General features: G+C 42.7%; 1 protein-coding gene across 1 annotated transcript in view; it reads right to left on the bottom strand.

Moving 5' to 3' along the window:
• Window positions 1–2,420: 2,420 nt before the first annotated feature.
• The window catches only part of SMC2 (structural maintenance of chromosomes 2), a 92,791-nt gene continuing 77,043 nt past the window's right edge, over window positions 2,421–18,168 (bottom strand). The window contains exons 18-22 of the mRNA XM_037431662.2: window positions 15,498–15,698; window positions 12,702–12,827; window positions 10,915–11,066; window positions 6,440–6,587; window positions 2,421–2,718 (exon numbers count right to left, since the gene is read on the bottom strand). Coding sequence (XP_037287559.2) covers window positions 2,596–2,718; window positions 6,440–6,587; window positions 10,915–11,066; window positions 12,702–12,827; window positions 15,498–15,698 — 750 coding nt within the window. The 3' untranslated portion in view covers window positions 2,421–2,595. The remainder of the gene's footprint in view (window positions 2,719–6,439; window positions 6,588–10,914; window positions 11,067–12,701; window positions 12,828–15,497; window positions 15,699–18,168) is intronic.

Here is an 18,168-nt window from a genome sequence, read left to right as displayed (position 1 = left end):
TCTTTTAATACAAATAAACGAACAATATTTCGATGTTAACAAAAATATCAACCGAGTACATCTGATCCTTTAAGATTTTCCGCCAGAAGCGCCTCATGTAATTTTCGCGACTCTCAAAGAAGAAATGAAAATACAAATCCACGCCTCAAGAACAAAACAGGGTCGGTTTGAGTGAATGCGATGGACAATCTTTTTATCAGTGGAGTCATCTCAAGACGCGTTCTGGACAGCTGTCTGTCCCTTCAAGACAAAACAAACCCCTTTCATTATGGTGACTTTGGCAGAACTCGCTTGCTACGAGGAATGCTGCACAGTCTGAGGCAATGGTTTCAAGTCTTTTGTAAGTACGCGTACGTGACTGGAGTTTTCGCAGACCAGTGGAAATCGGAGTGGATGCGAATCCCCTAGAGATGCAACCAAGGGCCGTGCTGGGAGAGCCTTGCAACAGAACTCTGGGATCGAACACTGTAACTTGTTATGTTGTCTTGAAACCCACTGAAGTAATTAAGCGACTAATTCTTGGTACCAGTGGACAGGAATTGAGAGAGGTACACAATGGAGATGCACAGTGGAGTAGCAAATGTGATGAAATGATCTACGACTTCAGAATACAATTTCAACCATTCGAGAGTTTAGGCAAGTGCACCGTCATTTTTGGGTTTGTCATCCATCGCGATGCAGCTACAGTGGCGAGGCACTCAACACACTACCTTAAACTCAACTGAACTGCTGTGTATGCATTGCCGTGCAGAAATTCAAAACGCGTCAGCTGTTTCACAAGATGTAGCCCTGCACCAGGGCTCTTCCCACAATAGGTAGGGGTGGAAATGACTCTCACTGCTGTGGCTCACCGCCGATTTCTTTGAACAGACTGCCCATCACTCTTGCAGATCCCTTAGGAATGTGTGCCCGAGGGACTAAGAAAATTAACCAGCTCCACTTTGTCGACATTAATAAAACAGTAAAACTCATTGTATTCCCTTCATCAAGCTAACGAATTTCCATGTTTTGCAAGTCATATATATTGTATCACTGCTTTTGATTAAACAATGTGTGTTAAGCTTTGAGGTGCCATATAACAAAGTTGCATCTTACAAAAAAATAAATGTTAGTATATTTGAAAATGTTACACTGGTTATTCCTAACACTACCACAAGACTCTTCTTGATTTAATTCGTCATAACTGATATTTCTTTAGATCGGCGTTTGTTAATTGAGGTTTCAGTACCACAAAGTATCATGTGACAGTGGTGAGACTATGCATAATCCGATTTCCTGATTTCTCTAGCATATACACATTTACGATGACGATAGTTTTCCGATAGGCTGCACAGTTTTACGTGGTACTGAACTGTTTGCTGAGCGAACTGTAGCCTTCATTTGTGGTGGACCAGTGGTACGAAGAGGAATTTACCTAACGTCTGTGATGCATGTCTCCTCATGATGCCAACAAGCATTACCACGAATCCTAAACATGTAGGGCTGTTTTATGACAGCTTCGTTATTAATAGCAATTGTGCATGCTGAATACCAGCAACAAAGAGCCTAGATAAGGAACTTGTATCTCAGTGAGGTGGTGCTATAGGCACCATTTCCCAATGAGCAATACCTTGTTGCCTAAAACAAAAGTCTGAGCAGGTGGCCTCGAATATCGCCAACGCCAGAGAGAGTGTTTGTACACATACACCCATTTTTTATTTTGCGAATCCCGTAGCCAATGCTCCACTAGAGGAGACAGATGCACGTCATAACTACAAGACATGCCCAACCAGAAATTAAGCGTGGCAGTTTGTTTAAAGTAAGTTGTTTAAGAATTCTAAACTGCTAGACTTGACATCTTTCCCACCCCAGGTTCTGGGCAACAAAAACAGACCTCAAAGGCCTTACTATTGCAAACTGAAATCTAGAACCAATGTAAGGGCCCAAAAAGGTCGGGGGTACATCGTGTGTATAGAAAATGCAGCTCTCGAAGGCCGTGCTTTTACTTGTGGGAACAGCCATCGTTGTCACCTGCTTTACTCATGCAACCGATTTTAGGGCAAGCTGCACAGAAATTCAACAACGCTGCTCTGTTCTATGGCGGTTCAGCCGACTGGGCGTGCATTTTGCAACGCGTTGTACGAGAATGATCTCACTACTGAGATGCAGCGGTGAATTGGAACTGGGAAAGATGCAGCACTGAGGAATACAAGAGGTGTGCTCTGCTGCCTGTTCTTGCCTGTCCCACCCTACAAGAACCTCTGTCAGCACTAACAGCACTAAAAATTTTCCGAAAAATTAGCATAGCTATACGGAGGTATAGTGGTGAAGTGGTAAAAAGACAACGAAGCTAAGTTTTCTATCTCCTCTCTGGTTCTGTGTTGAAATACAAGAAAGCAGGAACTACACTAATAATGCTGATTGCATAAAAAATAAGGCAGTTATATGAAAAATAAAAAAGTTTATTTAACATGGTCACAGAATAAAAGCATTCCGATAAAATTCACGATTAAGAGGTGGCGTTACGAATGAGACGTTACGAGTAATGAAGTAATATATACAACGTATCAGGATGATGAAAACCACGAGCTCCGCTCGACTGCCACGAGACCACGCTCAATCACTGCCATCAACGCTCTGCGTCGTGCGAGACACGGTCGACATGCCGTTGATAAACTTTGTTCTGAAGAGTACGTTGGCATTGTTGAACATGCCTTCCTTGAGAGAGACCACGATGAACTGCAATGATCAACAAACATCGAGAATAAGCGGCACGCGCAAAGCAAACAGTCCCACTTAAAAGTAGACATGCATTGACCTTGGTGCCTTTGGCTAAGTTGTAGAGCTGTGCGAACAGCAATACTTTGGGGACAAAACGAATTCGAATATTAAAGTGCGAGTACGAGTCGAAACTAAAGAAAAAAAAGTTGTAAAGGATCTATAAACTTATTCCTGTGAGATAGCACCGTGAAAGTTTTTTTTGGCTGTGTTTGGTGGAGTGGCGTTTTATGGTATCAAGAATGAGGCAATGCAGAGGCCGAATTGTATTTTCGCACATGATTTGGTGCAACCGAAGCGTTGCTGACAACACTTTACAAGTGAAAGGCAAAGATGTTTCCTCAGCTTTTCTTCCTTTTTCAACTTCTGTGGAAGACCGATGTGGTGGACAAAGGTGGGCTCCCTTCGAGTCCGTAGTTCCAAATATGCCTCGTAGACGATATATAAGAACTAGGCTTGTGCGAACAGTGAATTTTTGGTTCGAAGCCAATAATAATCTTTGTCGAATAATTTTAAATAGAATTCAAATAGTATACATATCGCATATTATAAAGAAAAATCGGTATATTTGTCATGCTCAATATTTCCTAAAATTTCGAACAAGGCCTGTGCAAAGGTCACTTTTGTCCATCAAAGGAAGTGGAAACAACTTTGAATAGTAGCAAAATATGTAACTTCTTAGAATTTTCTATACTTAAAGTATATACGTCAGTAAGAGGAGCTTTAAAACTGAAAAAAAAAAAAAACTGAAAAAGAGTATCAATGTTTGAAGTTTATTTTTACCACATAATTACCCATTGACATTGATGTTTTTTTTTGTAGTGACAACAAAGGTGTGGTGTGAAATGCAGAAAAAAAGCTGCAATAAAAACGCAGCTTGACTAGCCCCAAATACCAACAAACAAGGCAGAAAAAAGTGACAGCACTCGTGAGGTCAACTAAAACAGTAAACAGTCAACAAATACATAGTTGAAAGTGGCACAATATTAAATATTTCTTACATGTAGGCAAGATTGCACTCTTTAAAGAAACACAAAAGTAGGAATAAGCAAAATACAAAGAAATCTCTTAATTTTTTTTTTGCATCACGTAAAAAATAGACTGAACATGTCCTGTCACGAAAGAAGGTGCAATTGCTGCAATGGAAAACTGAATTTACTTAGTATGTGTGGGAGTGAATATTTCAGCATTTGGAGACCATAGTTCGTTTGGCATCATAGAATCTTCCAATAATCGCTCTGTCTAGTAAGTCGAGACGAGGTGCTTCGCTCTAAGCATGCCATTCAGATAAGGTAGTCATTTCCTTTCTTTATTTCAGATTTTAGGTACACTAATAAGCAATATTCATACATGTTTTCTAAAAGGGCAATATCTTCATTCAACCTTGAAATAAGGCTTTGCAGCAGTGCGGATTTCTTTTGAATATGTAATTTCACGGCGCAGCATCACCTCCTTGCAGTGAAACCACTTTTACAAAACGTTACATGCGAATCAATATACGCCTGTATAGTATGTGTCTTCACAACTTACCACTTCTCCACTGCACTGAAGCTACCTTTACAAAATGTAACATGCAGACCATTATGCGTGTGGCAGTTTGGGCTAGTTGGTAGGACATGGCGATAGCTATAGCGCGAGAACAGAATGACAACAAAAACGCAAGGACACGAGCGCTCGTGCTTTTCTTGTCTCTTTGTCGTCGTTCTGTTCTTGGACCATTATGCATTTAGTATTTGTTGATCTCGATCAACTTAAAATTTTCAATAACTTAAATTTGATTCGAAGCGAATTCGAATACTGCATTATTGGTGAAAACATTCGAACATTTCCACAAGCCTAATAAGAGTAATTAAAATTCAGATGATAAAAAACTTGGGCATCCCATTTTTACGACTTGCTGCCTGAATACCCGGTCTAAAATGGCATTAACCGAGCCCCCAACTTTGCAACATCCATCTCTCCATGTTGGAACCAGCTTTTTCTTGAGCCAGTACATTTGCGACCGTAGCAAAGCCTGAAGGGTAGCACTGCCACAATACGAGAATGTGATGGGGCACAGTGATGTTTCACGCAGGAAATTTTTCCTTTTTCGGGAAATCTTCGCCTCTCATTTTGAGCCAAAGGGAGTCTTCGTAACATTGCAGGGAACTTAAACAATGGTTAAGTTCTTCTATGACAACCGATAATTAGAGGTCCCAGTGCGCCTTTATCGACTGTAACTTTATTTGGCGCATCCACCACGCAAGCTTAGCCCTTGAAATTTGTTTCTGATATCTACGCGGAACGATTTCTAGTTCACTATTTGTGTTAGACTTGAAGCCCACAGTGTGCAGTGCACTAACAGTATTTGAATGAGTAAAGTTATGCTTTTGTTGTGCAGCAGTGGAGGGGCGAGTCATGATTTCGAAAGTTGGCAGTACGTCCGACACGAGTAATTAGAGTGTGTGCGTGCATGAATGAGGACAAAAATTGGTACTGTTGTGCTGGGAAATATCCCCGAAACAGGGAATTTCCGTGTCTTTGAATGGGAACTTTTCGGCGTAGTACGAAACATCACTGATGGGGCGAAGATTAATGAAAATCTGAAGGGGCCACTGCCAATCTGATGATTTGATATGTGGGGTTTAATGTCCCCAAAAAATTATTTGATTATGAGAGATGCCGTAGTGAAGGGCCCAAAAAATTTCGACCGCCTGGGGTTCTTTAACGTGCACCGAAATCTGAGCACACGAGCCTACAGCATTTTCACGTCCACCGAAAATGCAGCCGCAGCAGCCGAAATTCGATCCCGCGACCTGCGGGGCACTGCCAATCTGATGTTGACTACATTTGTCTTCAAGAAGTCTGAACAGCTCGAATAGTAAAATTTTGGATGGTGCGAATCGAATAGCAAGCAATATTTGAAAAAAATATTTGAAATTTCGAATATTTAAAATACACACCTCTCGTAGAAATGGTAAAACAGTGCGGTCACATGCTGCCCATTTTCGGTCTTCACTTGAGGAGTGGATACATACAATGGGCTGATGTCACATCCATCTTAGCATTTCAAAGACGTTTTTCGGATGACCCGATTTCTAGTTGCACTGGGGCTCGAGCATCATTTCAAATGAGTTCTTCACCGATAACAATGCAACAGAGTGTTCCGATTTGGCACACTGTGCGGCAGCGAAGCTTCTGCGAGTGCTGAACGGTAACTGTAGCGTAGATGAATACAACGAGCAGGAATCCAATACTACCAATGGCAGCAAGGTTCAGACCTTGCTTCTGTTGTAACAACACTGCAGCTCAAATACCTAGAGCTTTGCATTGCAGCTCTCGACAAATGGTGGCATGAACAGCGAACACGCAGAAATGTACCGAACACAGGCGTTCGAATGTATATGCAGGCGAGTCACCAAATTTTGCGCAAAGCACGAGGCATAGATGAACACTTATATGACATGTATGATGGCTAGCTCATGCTCAAATTTTGCGCCTAAATAGCAATCAGCGATACATGCGCTCCTTATTCAAACGCCGCCGAGTGGCAATTTTAAGGAGCTAGTGCCTCGAAATTCCTATGCTTGAGAATTCGTGGGAGAGAGACGTTTTCAGCTTTTTCTGAGATTTGGATGAGCAATACACAGACTCGAGACTGGAAGCTGAAGCTTGAACGAGAAAGGGTAATGTTAAGACTCACCTGCGACTGCTTGAAATGGGCGCGCAGCATCTGGCCGATGTTTTGCGTGTGTGAGAGGTCAAGCGCGGCGTCCACTTCGTCCAGAATATAAATGGGTGCCGGCTTGAACAACAGCAAGGACAGGATCAAGGATAGGGCCACCAGTGACCTATTTCATACAGAGGAGAGATAGTAATAATAATAATAAGGCCACCGTGGCGGGTATACAGAGGAGAAAATTCGACACACAAGAAGATTAGTGGTGGTGTGATGTCGGCAGTTAAGGGGAGACATGGGTCTTAAGGCTCTCTCATTTATTTTTGAACCAAATGTGACAAAAGTTGGCATGCTTACTTAGTTTGTTCTCCTGATTCTAAAATTGTAGTTATTTTTTCTGTAGCTTCATTAGTTAATTAAATAATCAAGATAATTTCTATTGTTCTTACCATAATAGAAAAATAACCACTTGTCAAAAATTTATAAATGACATAAAGACTGACAGTAGAAAGCATAAGACATACAACATAGGAAGCACTTTTTTGATTGGGTCATTATTTCTAACTTTACAGTACACAGAACTTCACAGCTCTGAATGTGGCCATTGTGTGGTCACACATAAAACTAGTTTCAAAAACTAGCATCAAGAGAAATCGAAATCTGCTTCCTATGTTGTGTGCTCCAAACATCTAGCTTCAGGCTGCAAAAAAAAAAAAAAAAATTCTGCTATCTGTAATAGTTTCCGATATATTGCAGTAATTTTCATGCAGGATGTACAAAATTGCCATTTTGAGAAAATAAAGAAAACAAAGAATTCTAACATTTTTATCTGTAAAAATGTATGTACTTAGAATTACACAGCCATTGACATACATATGAATGCTAGAAAGCCTAAGGAGTGCAACGCTGCAAGCTGATCGAAAATTGAACGAGTACTTCTCGAATTGCAGCACAGTAAAGTCCATTGCATGCAACCAAATACAGAAATTTTTATATATTAAAATGAAAAAATGAAGCTGCCCTTTAAAAGTAGGCTCCCAGCATTATTCTTTTGTGCACATTTAGCTACATTGTGCGAAACCAATTACAGCTCTAGCTATCCTAGGTCCACTTTTACCGAACAAGCAAAAGAAAGTGGTCAAAATCTGTGTTTCGAGAATAATGCTGTTAAAACTTTATTTCGCCGTTCCGAAGGAAAAATATCATGACACACATGCCTTTAGTCAGTTAATATGCACCGGGAATGTAATAGGACTGATTGATTGCACGAGCATGTCATTTCTTCTAATCCTGTAGCAAGTTGTCGCCGTGTACTCAACTGCCACGAGGCCGCTTATCAGTTTGTTGACTGTACTGACAGCGATGTGCGACAAATGTGCGTGCGTCATCCGCAATCCTTCGAATAACACGGCGATGTTTTCTGGCTTGTCTAGAATGAGTTGCCCGAAAATGTCGCGAACCAAAGTTGCTCCCTCGCTCATCAATTTCGAGGCTACACGAGTGCCGAGGTGTTAGTTTCCTTTTCACGTAAGACTGCCACATTTTCGAGCGGAGATCGCGACAATGTTGCGAACCCGTTGTTAAAAGCAGTCTACCTGTTGCCAGCAGCTTCCATTGCCGGGGTGGCGAGCATGTTCACCGCGAAGGAATTGACTTTCTGTTGTTCGTCGACGCGCGGCATACTCCACGCTAACGACCCGTCGCGCAGTTCAAGGTCCTTTCGTCAGGCGAGGGGAACCGCAGCATCGACGCGCTTAGCGATAAGACTGCGCTTCCGTTTCGTCACTACGAAGATTGATATCTCTTGTAGCTTCACTTCTGCTTTTTACTTGCCGTCCTCTAACTGATGAGGCTGCAAAATACAGCCGTTTTCAGTAAAGTTGTCGGCAACCAACGGGCTCGTACGTGAGTTAGGCCTACACCGGTGACTCGGCGACCGCCATTGACCACGTCGAGTTCGTTATCCTCGTTGTCCTGAGCCATAGTGTGGCTCTTTCAGAAGTTCACAACGAACGAACGATTGCCACACCCGCTTCACAAATTACTGTAGCACGGAACTTCTCTACTGCCGCAAGCAATCAGTAGCACCATGACACATGACAAATGGCGCATGTCCGTGCGTGTCACGATGGTGAAGCAGACGCCGGAAGCGCCCCTTGGCCAATAGGATGCCTAGGTTTTGTCACGTGCCCCAAGCAGCCAATTGAATCGTGCGCTACTGCTTCTCGATGATGCGTTTTTGCTAAAATCCAATGAGCAAGGCGAGCCAGCGGTGGCGGGAAATCGAAGATGAACAACAACCCTTCCAAATGAGACCAAGATGATAACGATAGCTCGTGTGTAACGGCACCAGTTCGACACGGAAAAAGCGCGACTTTAGCGTCGATTTGGGCTCATATTCATTTCACAGTGATGTTATAAATTGATTTTGCGCCAGAAATAATGACATAAGAACCTACAAACTACTCAGATAGATACAAAAATAGGTACAGATTCCGAAAATGCCATCTTCAAAAAGTCGATTTTTTTGCGATTTTTGACCTTCTTAGACCCATGTCCCCCCTTAACGCTATGGAGACCCTAGTATTCTATAATCATCAGGATTTCTCATGAACATGACTCGGGGCAATGCACCAACACGTGTGTTGTCATGTTTATTGTTTCCCTGTGCCGCAGCAACATCGTACACAGTGCTGAATGACTCCAAGTAAAGCTTTTAAGTGGCAACTACCACACTCGTACTCACTACCATACAGCGAGTGCATGCGTGTGCAATTTACCCTTTCAGGATTTTCGATGTACACATACGGCATCTCGTAACATGGACCAAAGGGTTTTCATGTTACTTGTACAGCATTACCTGTACGTTTAAAATGCGCACCATTTTCCATCATTTCTCTCTCTTAACAAGTGCTCGGAGAATATGTAGAATTTTTTTTAAAGATGATAGTCCTTCTTGGGGTACTTTGACGCAAAAATTTTGATCTGTCTGTCTTTCCGTCTGTCGGCGGTAACGATCGCCCTAGAGGCACCAAACAATACCTCAAACGGCCGACCCCATCTGCAGCGCCCACTCCAATATTGGTCAAGTTTCAGCGTTCATACTTGAACAAATGTCAATTAAAAAGCAATTATTGCGCATATCTGAGGCACCATAACAACATGTCGATGTTTTGTATGTGTGCCTTTATACTAGAGAAGGCACACACAAGTAATTCTAAGGACCGTTGCGTTAATCACGCTCTGCTGACAGTGCAACGCGATGCTCAAAAAGGCAAGTGTTTCCGACGCTTTCCTAAGGCGACACAGGGGTGGCACCTGCCCGTTGCTTTGCGTTATACTCATCGCTTCCAAGATAGGCGCGCATCTATCTCCATGGGCGTTCACGCCTTCCTTCGTTTTCGAGGATAACATGCCAAATGGCACTCGTGTCTAACGTGCCTCGATGCGCTCGTTCGCCTTCGCTTCACGGATCGAGACTCTCTAACGCAGCGCTTCCAGAATACAATTCATCGATTTTTTCGTGCAGAACATCAAATAAACGTTTTTTCACTCTCTCCACACGCAAGACTATCATGTTTTGATGACATTTGAGGTGGAACATGCAGATACGGGGCCAATTTTTTTATGCGCGGATGTCGCTCCGTAGTATTTTATTTTTGCTTCCAAAGGCGGCGTGCCGGCAATCGCTCATGCTTCTGAGCGCGTTCGTTGTGGGAGTGGTTTAAAACTCGCGCATTTTTTTTAATCTTTGTTTTTTGTGTGGCATTTGCTGCCATGCTTGAGGATACGCGAAATGTTTTTCATGCAATAATGTCTCTTGGTTGCAAAAATTTTTTTTTAATGCTTTCCCAAGAGGCTCAGCGGCTTTTAATTGGGCATCAGGACACAAGCACACCGTGCGGCTGGTTTTGGTTTAGTCTTTCGGGTGGGCATCGCTTTTTGCGCCCGCAAAACTGATGGCTGTCTGATTTTTAATCTCTTAGAGCGCGACAGCTCCCGACTCTCTCGTTTACTGCTCCTCGGGGCGCCACTACATCTGTTTTGGTGCAGCGCTAAATCACACAAACAATGTCATTGTGGTGGAGTTTCCTGTTTTGGAGACACACTGTCGTGGCGGAAGGTGCTGAGCTTGCTAATTTTAATTTGCAAAGCTTTAATGATATCAGGCACGGATCGATAAACTTGACAACAGGGGGGGGGGGGGATGAAGGGAAAGAAAAAAGGGGAAAAGAAGAGAGATAGAGAAGCGGGTCGACTTGTTTTTCAGCATACTGTGAGCTAATCGTTATGTTAGAGGTTGTAAAAATTTTTTGAAAAAATAGTTTTGAGACCTGCAATGCACTACTATAAGCAATATATACGCACATTTTGTATCCTGAATTAACAATGTATCAAACTATTTGGCGATCTTCTTCGAGTTCGATATATTCGTGATCGGTTGCAAATGTACAACACGGTTTAGGGAACAGTACACAAGGCAATGAGGGTCATCTCACCGCTGTCCTCCGCTGAGCTCCTGCAGAGATTCTTTCCACACGCCCCCAAATGCCACTTTGACCTCGAGACCTTGGAGTGCGTCCATGCCGTCGGGGGGAACAAGTTTGGCGTCCGTGCCAGGAAGCAGCGTCGAGAAGATGGAGCCAAAGTCCTGCACACGAGCACCACAAAAATGCTCAATGACAAACTTTAGTTAATGGTCTAAACAAATATTTCTAAACAAAAAGAAACAAACAAGCTACACTTGAAAGGCAAGCAACTTGACTTAAAAGAGAAGTTAAGGAGGAGCCGAGGCTTGTGAATACACAAACAGTAATGAGGACGCTGTCTAGTGTTGTGGCTATTCTTCATTCTAGATAGGAGCTCGAGTTACTTGAGATGATATAAACTATAGAGTTCTCAAATTGCTATAAGTTAGTGTGCAAGCAAAAGGAGCAGGTAAAACTATCAAGCTTCTTGGTTCTGTTCTACATGCATGGTTGAATAAGTGACAGCGCAACAGGTTAGATACGAACAGATGAAACGGACAAGGCCATATCTTCTGTCCTGAAGCTTGGTACAAGTCCCTGACCCCCATCAAAGAAAAAATCATCATTTTTTAAAAAATTAGGAACTACATAAGACCTAGCAGACGCTTTTAGAATCTTTGACATTTTAGAATCTTTGACAGTTGGTTCGAAAATTTCGGGGTAACACGGCTACTTGCGCTTTCTTTTCGCACATTTTCTCGGTTATAAAGCATAATCTGATTGGGACAGTGGCGCTGTTAGTACTGTGAAAGGGCAATTCACTAACAGGATCAAAAAAGTAGGCGTGCGACAATACGTACTTAACTTTCTGAATATTTTTCTAATAGTGTTTGCTATTCGATTCACACTGGACTACTACTATTCGAAGTATGCAGACCTCCGGAAAAGAAATGCAATAGTTCGTAATAACAGAAATTAATCATAACAATGGCGAACGAGCGTGCAGCATGCTTGGTACTGCATCCGCTGCCGATGTGCAAAATGCCATGCACGGTTCCGAGGAGCCAGTGGGTGATGCGACTTGTTGCTTGTTGCGCAGCACATTGCCTTCTTCACTTTCGCATGTCCACTAGCATGATGTCCTTGACCGCAAACTTCGGATTAGTCTCTTTCAACAGAACCATGAATGAATGTAGTCCTCACTAAGTTCGGATGCAGTGTGCATTGTGGCAGTGCCTGATGTTTCAAAGTACGTCAGACTTAAGTGCAAATATGAAAAGCCATCCCGCGATAGTTTTCGTAATGAAGTCCAAAGTCTAGGCAAGTGAAACCCCCTGCCGCACAGAGATGCGTGCTTGCGATGTTTATCATTCAGGTTCTGCTTGAAAGTGCTAAATTAGAGCGTAGTTACATACAGTACCTGTATGTGTTCTTTTTCTTCTGCAATTTCACTTCAAAGCACTAGAAAAATATTTCATTCAATTTGCATCCAAAACAGCTCTAAAACATACATTTAACACATTCCCATGCATTGTGATACTCTTTTACAGGGTTCTCAACACCAGTGTTTATTTAAAGCTATAATCCAAGAATACTTAAAATTCCTGCCTGTACTCCTTTCAAGCATGCCATAAATACCCGTAACATTGCTAGTTCTAGATGGATTTAAGAAGTTTTTGCAGATTCACCTGCAGTCTATATCGCATAATAGAATAGCAATTGAAACTCGTCTCAGAACATGCTATGCCTGCCAAGTGTACACACGCTCGCGGTGAATACCGCAAACATTTAGGGAGAAAAATTGTGGGTGCCCACACCTTGTCGACTTTTTTCCAGGCTTCCCTAAGAGCCATGTTCTTCTTTTCGTCCAGCTCTCGCATGACGTCGATAATCTTGTCCCGATCGTGCGTTACGGTCCGTTTCTTGTTGATCAGGTCTTGGTACTGGGAGAGAGCGACACGTGAGAAAGCCAAGGGTGCAAAATCTTTGCTTAGCTAACAATGCAGTGCGTTTCACAGGAGTATAAAGGAGTACAAATCTTTTGCCCATGGTGAATGCAAAAGCTACGTATCGATGAAAACCGAGAGTGTGAGACCAATACCCTTTCTTCTCTCCTACACCAAAGTGTTTTATGCTGAGGTCCACCAAGACTTCAGCGACGTATTTCCGTCACGGAAATGACGTCATAAAAATGTTAATGATCAGGTGGCAGAGAAAAAAAGTTTTGCCATCGAAAGTCGATACCATGCCCTCCCAGTCTGCGATAAATTCTGGGTACACTACAATCAAACCTCGACAGAACCCGGATATAAAGAAATATCAGTTATAATGAAGTAAATGAAAAATAGTCTTGCAATAAATATAACGTTATGAGATACCTTTGAAAAGAACTTTTGGATATAACGAATCGATTTTCATTTAAGATGCAACTTTGCTACAATGACATTTGAGTGTATCCACTGCGCCATGGTCACACACTCTGGAGACAAACATGCCGTTGCAATAACTTCATCCCAATAGGCGCGTTTGCGATAGAAGTGCAATTTCGTCAACGGCTGAATACGCCACGAGGTGGCGACCTTATCTCAAGCCTTATCCCTTATCTTAGCTCTGCGAAGCGCGTCTGCCTCACCAGACTAACAATGTGTTTCCCATTTACGCTTGCCATGAGAAAGAACGTGGCCAGGCTAGAGGGCGAACACGACATGCGTTGAGTCTCCCTTCAGTGAGGCAATAGTGTTTAACCACTCTTTGATATGCATCGGAGTGATGACCTCGGCACAAGTTCTGCATTTAGTCAGCAACGGCCTTCTGGCGGTAACACCACTTTTTGAGATTACGCTCTTCCCGTGAACTACTACAGACACCACAAGCGTTAGTGTAATCATTAATAATGGGCATCAGTCGACATAATGGAGATGTACCACCAAGCATCAACGTGAGTGCGTCGATATTAAACATTAAACTGTGCCGTAGCTGCCAAACACCAAAAAGCATTGTGCAAGCGGTTTTATGTACAGTAAACATCTAGCAACTTATGTAAGGACATGTGCTATGCAGATTGCTATGATGGAGGGATAAACCACATTCTTTTTTTTTCTTTGTAGCAGACAGCTGACCAAGGCAATACTTTTTTTTGTGCGGCCCAGCAATGAGGGGGAACCACAAATTTTTTTTTTATTTTGCACGAAAATTGGAGGGCACTGCCGAGTCGGTCGAAAAAAGTGCAACACGGTTCGGGAGCAGTACAGAATTTGCAACATGCATCCCCGAGGGTTGCAATTAGTAGTGTACATCCGCACTACAAGAGGTACTGCATTAATAACTAAAACGAGCACTAGCGCAATGCATTGACCGAGTGGCCAACTGTACCTGAAAACAGAATTATGGGAGGAAGATAGTGTGTGCCATGTTTTCTCGCATATAACCCATGCATGATCAGAATTTACAGCTGCAACTACAGCCCACCAACAATTTTAAAAACGTTTCCCACATAATACCTACATATTTTAACCTAACAAATTAATTTTACGATCTCATAGAAATGATCTTGTAAAGTATGTTCAAAGAATGCAATAACATTTTTTAACTGGTTTTAGTCTTCAGTGTTGCTTCCCTGCTTTACCCTCCAGTCAGTTTCACTTGCCGTTGCCAATGCTACACTCAAACCTCGATACATTGAACCCGGTTATAACGAAATATTTGTTATAACGAAGTAAATCAATAATCTTGCAATATACATAGTGTTAGAATATACCTTTATAACAAATTTTCTGATATAACGAACATGTAAGATGCAACTTCGTTATAGCGAGGTTCGAGTGTACTATCTTTTTTTTTTTTTTCATTGCACTGAAGCATTGTCGTGTAGTCACCTTACACCCAGATTCCCTTGTATAATTTACACTCAGGAATACGCTCCATGTAAAAAAATATGGTGCCTTTTTCTGAATTAGCAAACCAACTCATCAAAAGCCAAAGGGTTATTTTTCACGGGTGGTGCTTGCACGAAGTAAAACTGATACCCAAACAAAGAAAATGAGAAAAATCCAGCCTTGATGCGCACAAACGGAAAATATAATCACCACAACATGCGCCTGCTGTCTGCAGAGCTCAGCAATAGAGTGCATGCCACTGTCCCTTGCCTGCCCTGTCCGTTATCTTGTATACGCTGTTAACGGATAGTTTTAGACGCAAAGCAACCTTTGCCCAGTGCTGTGTCCGTCCCTCGGTGACCGTCCACTCTCCCACTGCGCATGTGCCAACTCTCCCCCTCTTCTCCTCACTCAATTAAGCGAAGAGGTGGCGTGGAGGAGCTAGCAGAGCGCTGCCTCCTCTCCTGTTTATCTTTCTGCCGCAGCTATGCGCTCGCGCCGTTGCACTCTCTTAGCAGTGCTGCGTGTTCACTTTGCGGCACACACACACGCGGTAATACAGACAAATGGGAGCGGGCAGTAAAATAAGGGGTGCACAACACAACTCCACACAAAAATTAAACATACACGGAAACATACAAATGGAAGCAACAAAGGGAAACTTGAGTGAACACCAGCGCTGCTTTGCTTCTACACATGATTCCCTTTAGTGGGAGATAGCGTAATTTTCCCTCTCACCTTTTCCTCGGCCTTCACCAGCATGGTCTGGGCACGTGAGTTGACATTCTGACCGAGCTTCTCCTTCGTCTCGCTCAGCTTCAGGATGCGCCGCCCAGCGTCGGTCGGGTTGTTGACCTCGAAGTCGTACTCCGTGTTGCTCTTGCCAAAGTAATGCCGCTCCGACGGAATCCACTCGTAGTTACTGACCATTTCCTCCAGCTGCAGAGCAATCATGCCCAATGACACAACAATGTTAGCTGAACACATAGCTAATTAGCAGAAGAAGACACCGTGCCGTGTCCTATCTGTTTTTCTTAACCTTTTTGCACTAGTTCCTTTCTGAAGACCATTCGCACTAACTTGCCCAACCTGCATCTGTAATTTGACGCGAGACAGGTTCAGTTGCACATGCACATGGAGCACTCAAAGGCATGGACAGTACGCAGCACTACAGTCTTATTTGTGCCTCAGTATCACGACCACAGAGGGAAGTTCTTGTTTCCTTTCCAAGCACTTCCACATTTCCAACTATTCAGAAAAGGTGTTGTAAAAAAATAAAACTGGTGTAAAATCGGTGGATCTTGTTCCAGTCGTATCGAACACATGTGGTATAGTCTACATAAACTAAGGGGCAACATTGTGAAGACAATTAGTGAAAATTACTTGAATTCGTTGAAAGAGCAAACAGTTTTCTTGCGAGCAGCGGGACACAACTGAACCATGAACTTCTATGCGACTTCCAAGATTCGCTTTGGCAGAGCGACGCCCACCAAGCTAACCCGAGGAATGCAGACCACCAGACACCACCAGAAACCCAAGCCTTAAGTTTGTCTCCAATTCTAGGGAACTGAGTTGTGGCCGTTGGAGCCCATAGTGAACTACATGCGAAGCTCACGCGGGTACACCCGTGAGAGTGCATTTTAGAGATTACTTTGATCGAAAGAAGCTGCTTTTCGACCTAAACAGCTTTCAGATCAGGGAGAGAGGTACAGTAGAAACTTATTGATATGTTCCCACTTAATACGATTTCCCAGCTTCTACGCTCGAAATTGCAAGAACTCAAAATGCTTCCATAGCTCAATTTGTTAATACTAGGCTTGTGAGAGTAGTTAATTTCAGGTTCAAAGTGAATTCGAAGCGAATAGCGACATTGGTTGAACTAATTTCGAATTAAATAGTATATATGACATATAAAGAAAAATGGGCATATTTATCATGACTTAAGTAACCTACACAATATTTTTTGAAAATTGAAATAGGGCACCTATACAAATGGAAGTTTTTTTTTTTTAGATCAAAGGAAGTCGAAACAACTTTGAGTAGTAGCAGGACTTGCAACTTTCAGCAGGATGCGAGTCAGAACACTTAAAATATGTAACATTTTAAAATTTATTATACTTCGAGCATATAAGCCGTCATAATAAGCTTCTATGCTTAATAAAGTGAATCGATTTGAGGGTAATATTTTCACCTAAAGGGAATGGATTCACTAAAGAAGCTTATTGCCTCATGAATTCACCGCTGCCAAAATTTTTAGAAGCCATCCAGTACTCGCAGAGTTGCAAATATTTCTCACACGCTGCAAATGCATTGTCTCTTCTCGTCCCGACGAAAGCGCTGGGCGCTAAGCAGGGAGGGATGGCACGAAGAAAGAAAATACGTCACGCGTGCTTTCCGAGCTTGTGGAGTCATTTGCCAAGAGAAGAGAGATTTTCAGCCGACTTTGAGAACTTGTTGTGAATCGCACGCCGCGTGCTGCGCAATGATATATGGCTTCCATGTCCTTGGTAGCCTCGACTACCGATCGGCAGCATTTTCCGACAATGCTCAAAAAGTGTTGCACGACCCCTTTAAATTTGTAAGGCGGCTTCGCGGCAGAGCAGATTTCTCCTAAACAGGTGCTTTCATGGTTCACCACCCCTACACTGCAGTGAAACCACCTTTAAGAGCCGTACATTCGGATTACAGTCGAAAACATTTCGAACTCTAAGCGGATCGCAAATTTGTTCGATATATGAAAAATTCAATATAAAAGATAGAGGCCCTGAGAGCTGACCTGTAGCGAATATTGCCTACAATAGGCGCATTCAAGAATGACAAGTGATTCCGCACACACACCACAACAGAATAATTTATTTGTGAAAAAAAAAAAAAATCGCTAGTCTTGGCCTGCTTCTTCGTTTTTGGATGGTGAAGACGCTAGTCTCGATTTTACCAAGGCTGTCCAGGTGCAACAGCCCAGCAAGTACAGGAATTCAGTTTTGCTTCTGAATAATTTCGAGGCACTAAACGAGGTAACCGACGTTAGTGTTGACACAATGAGCGATAATCTTACTAGTATCATCAGAGTGTGAAATGGAAGTTGGAGGTACCGTCACTGGACAGGACACGGGCAAACTATCTCAGGAGACGAAAAATATTATTAAGACACAGCAAGCCATGAAAGCCCCAAATGCGACCGACAAAATAGAGCTAGAAAAGCTTTGGAAGTTGATCAATAAACTTAAAATAGCCGACGTCAGAAGGTATAACATGGAGAGAATTGAGCAGGCTGTAAAAAGCGGCAGAAACCTAAAAGCGGCGAAGGCAGACTTTTGCGTAAGTAAAAGTCGTATGTATGCATTAAAGAACTAGGAAGGCAACGTATAACCAATATGGATAGGATAGTTGAGGTAGCGGAGGAGTTCTA

This window comes from Rhipicephalus microplus, chromosome 10, assembly GCF_043290135.1.
Source record: "Rhipicephalus microplus isolate Deutch F79 chromosome 10, USDA_Rmic, whole genome shotgun sequence".
NCBI lineage: Eukaryota > Metazoa > Arthropoda > Arachnida > Ixodida > Ixodidae > Rhipicephalus > Rhipicephalus microplus.
Note: the sequence above shows the minus strand (reverse complement) of the source record. Positions and strands in the feature narration are given on the sequence as shown.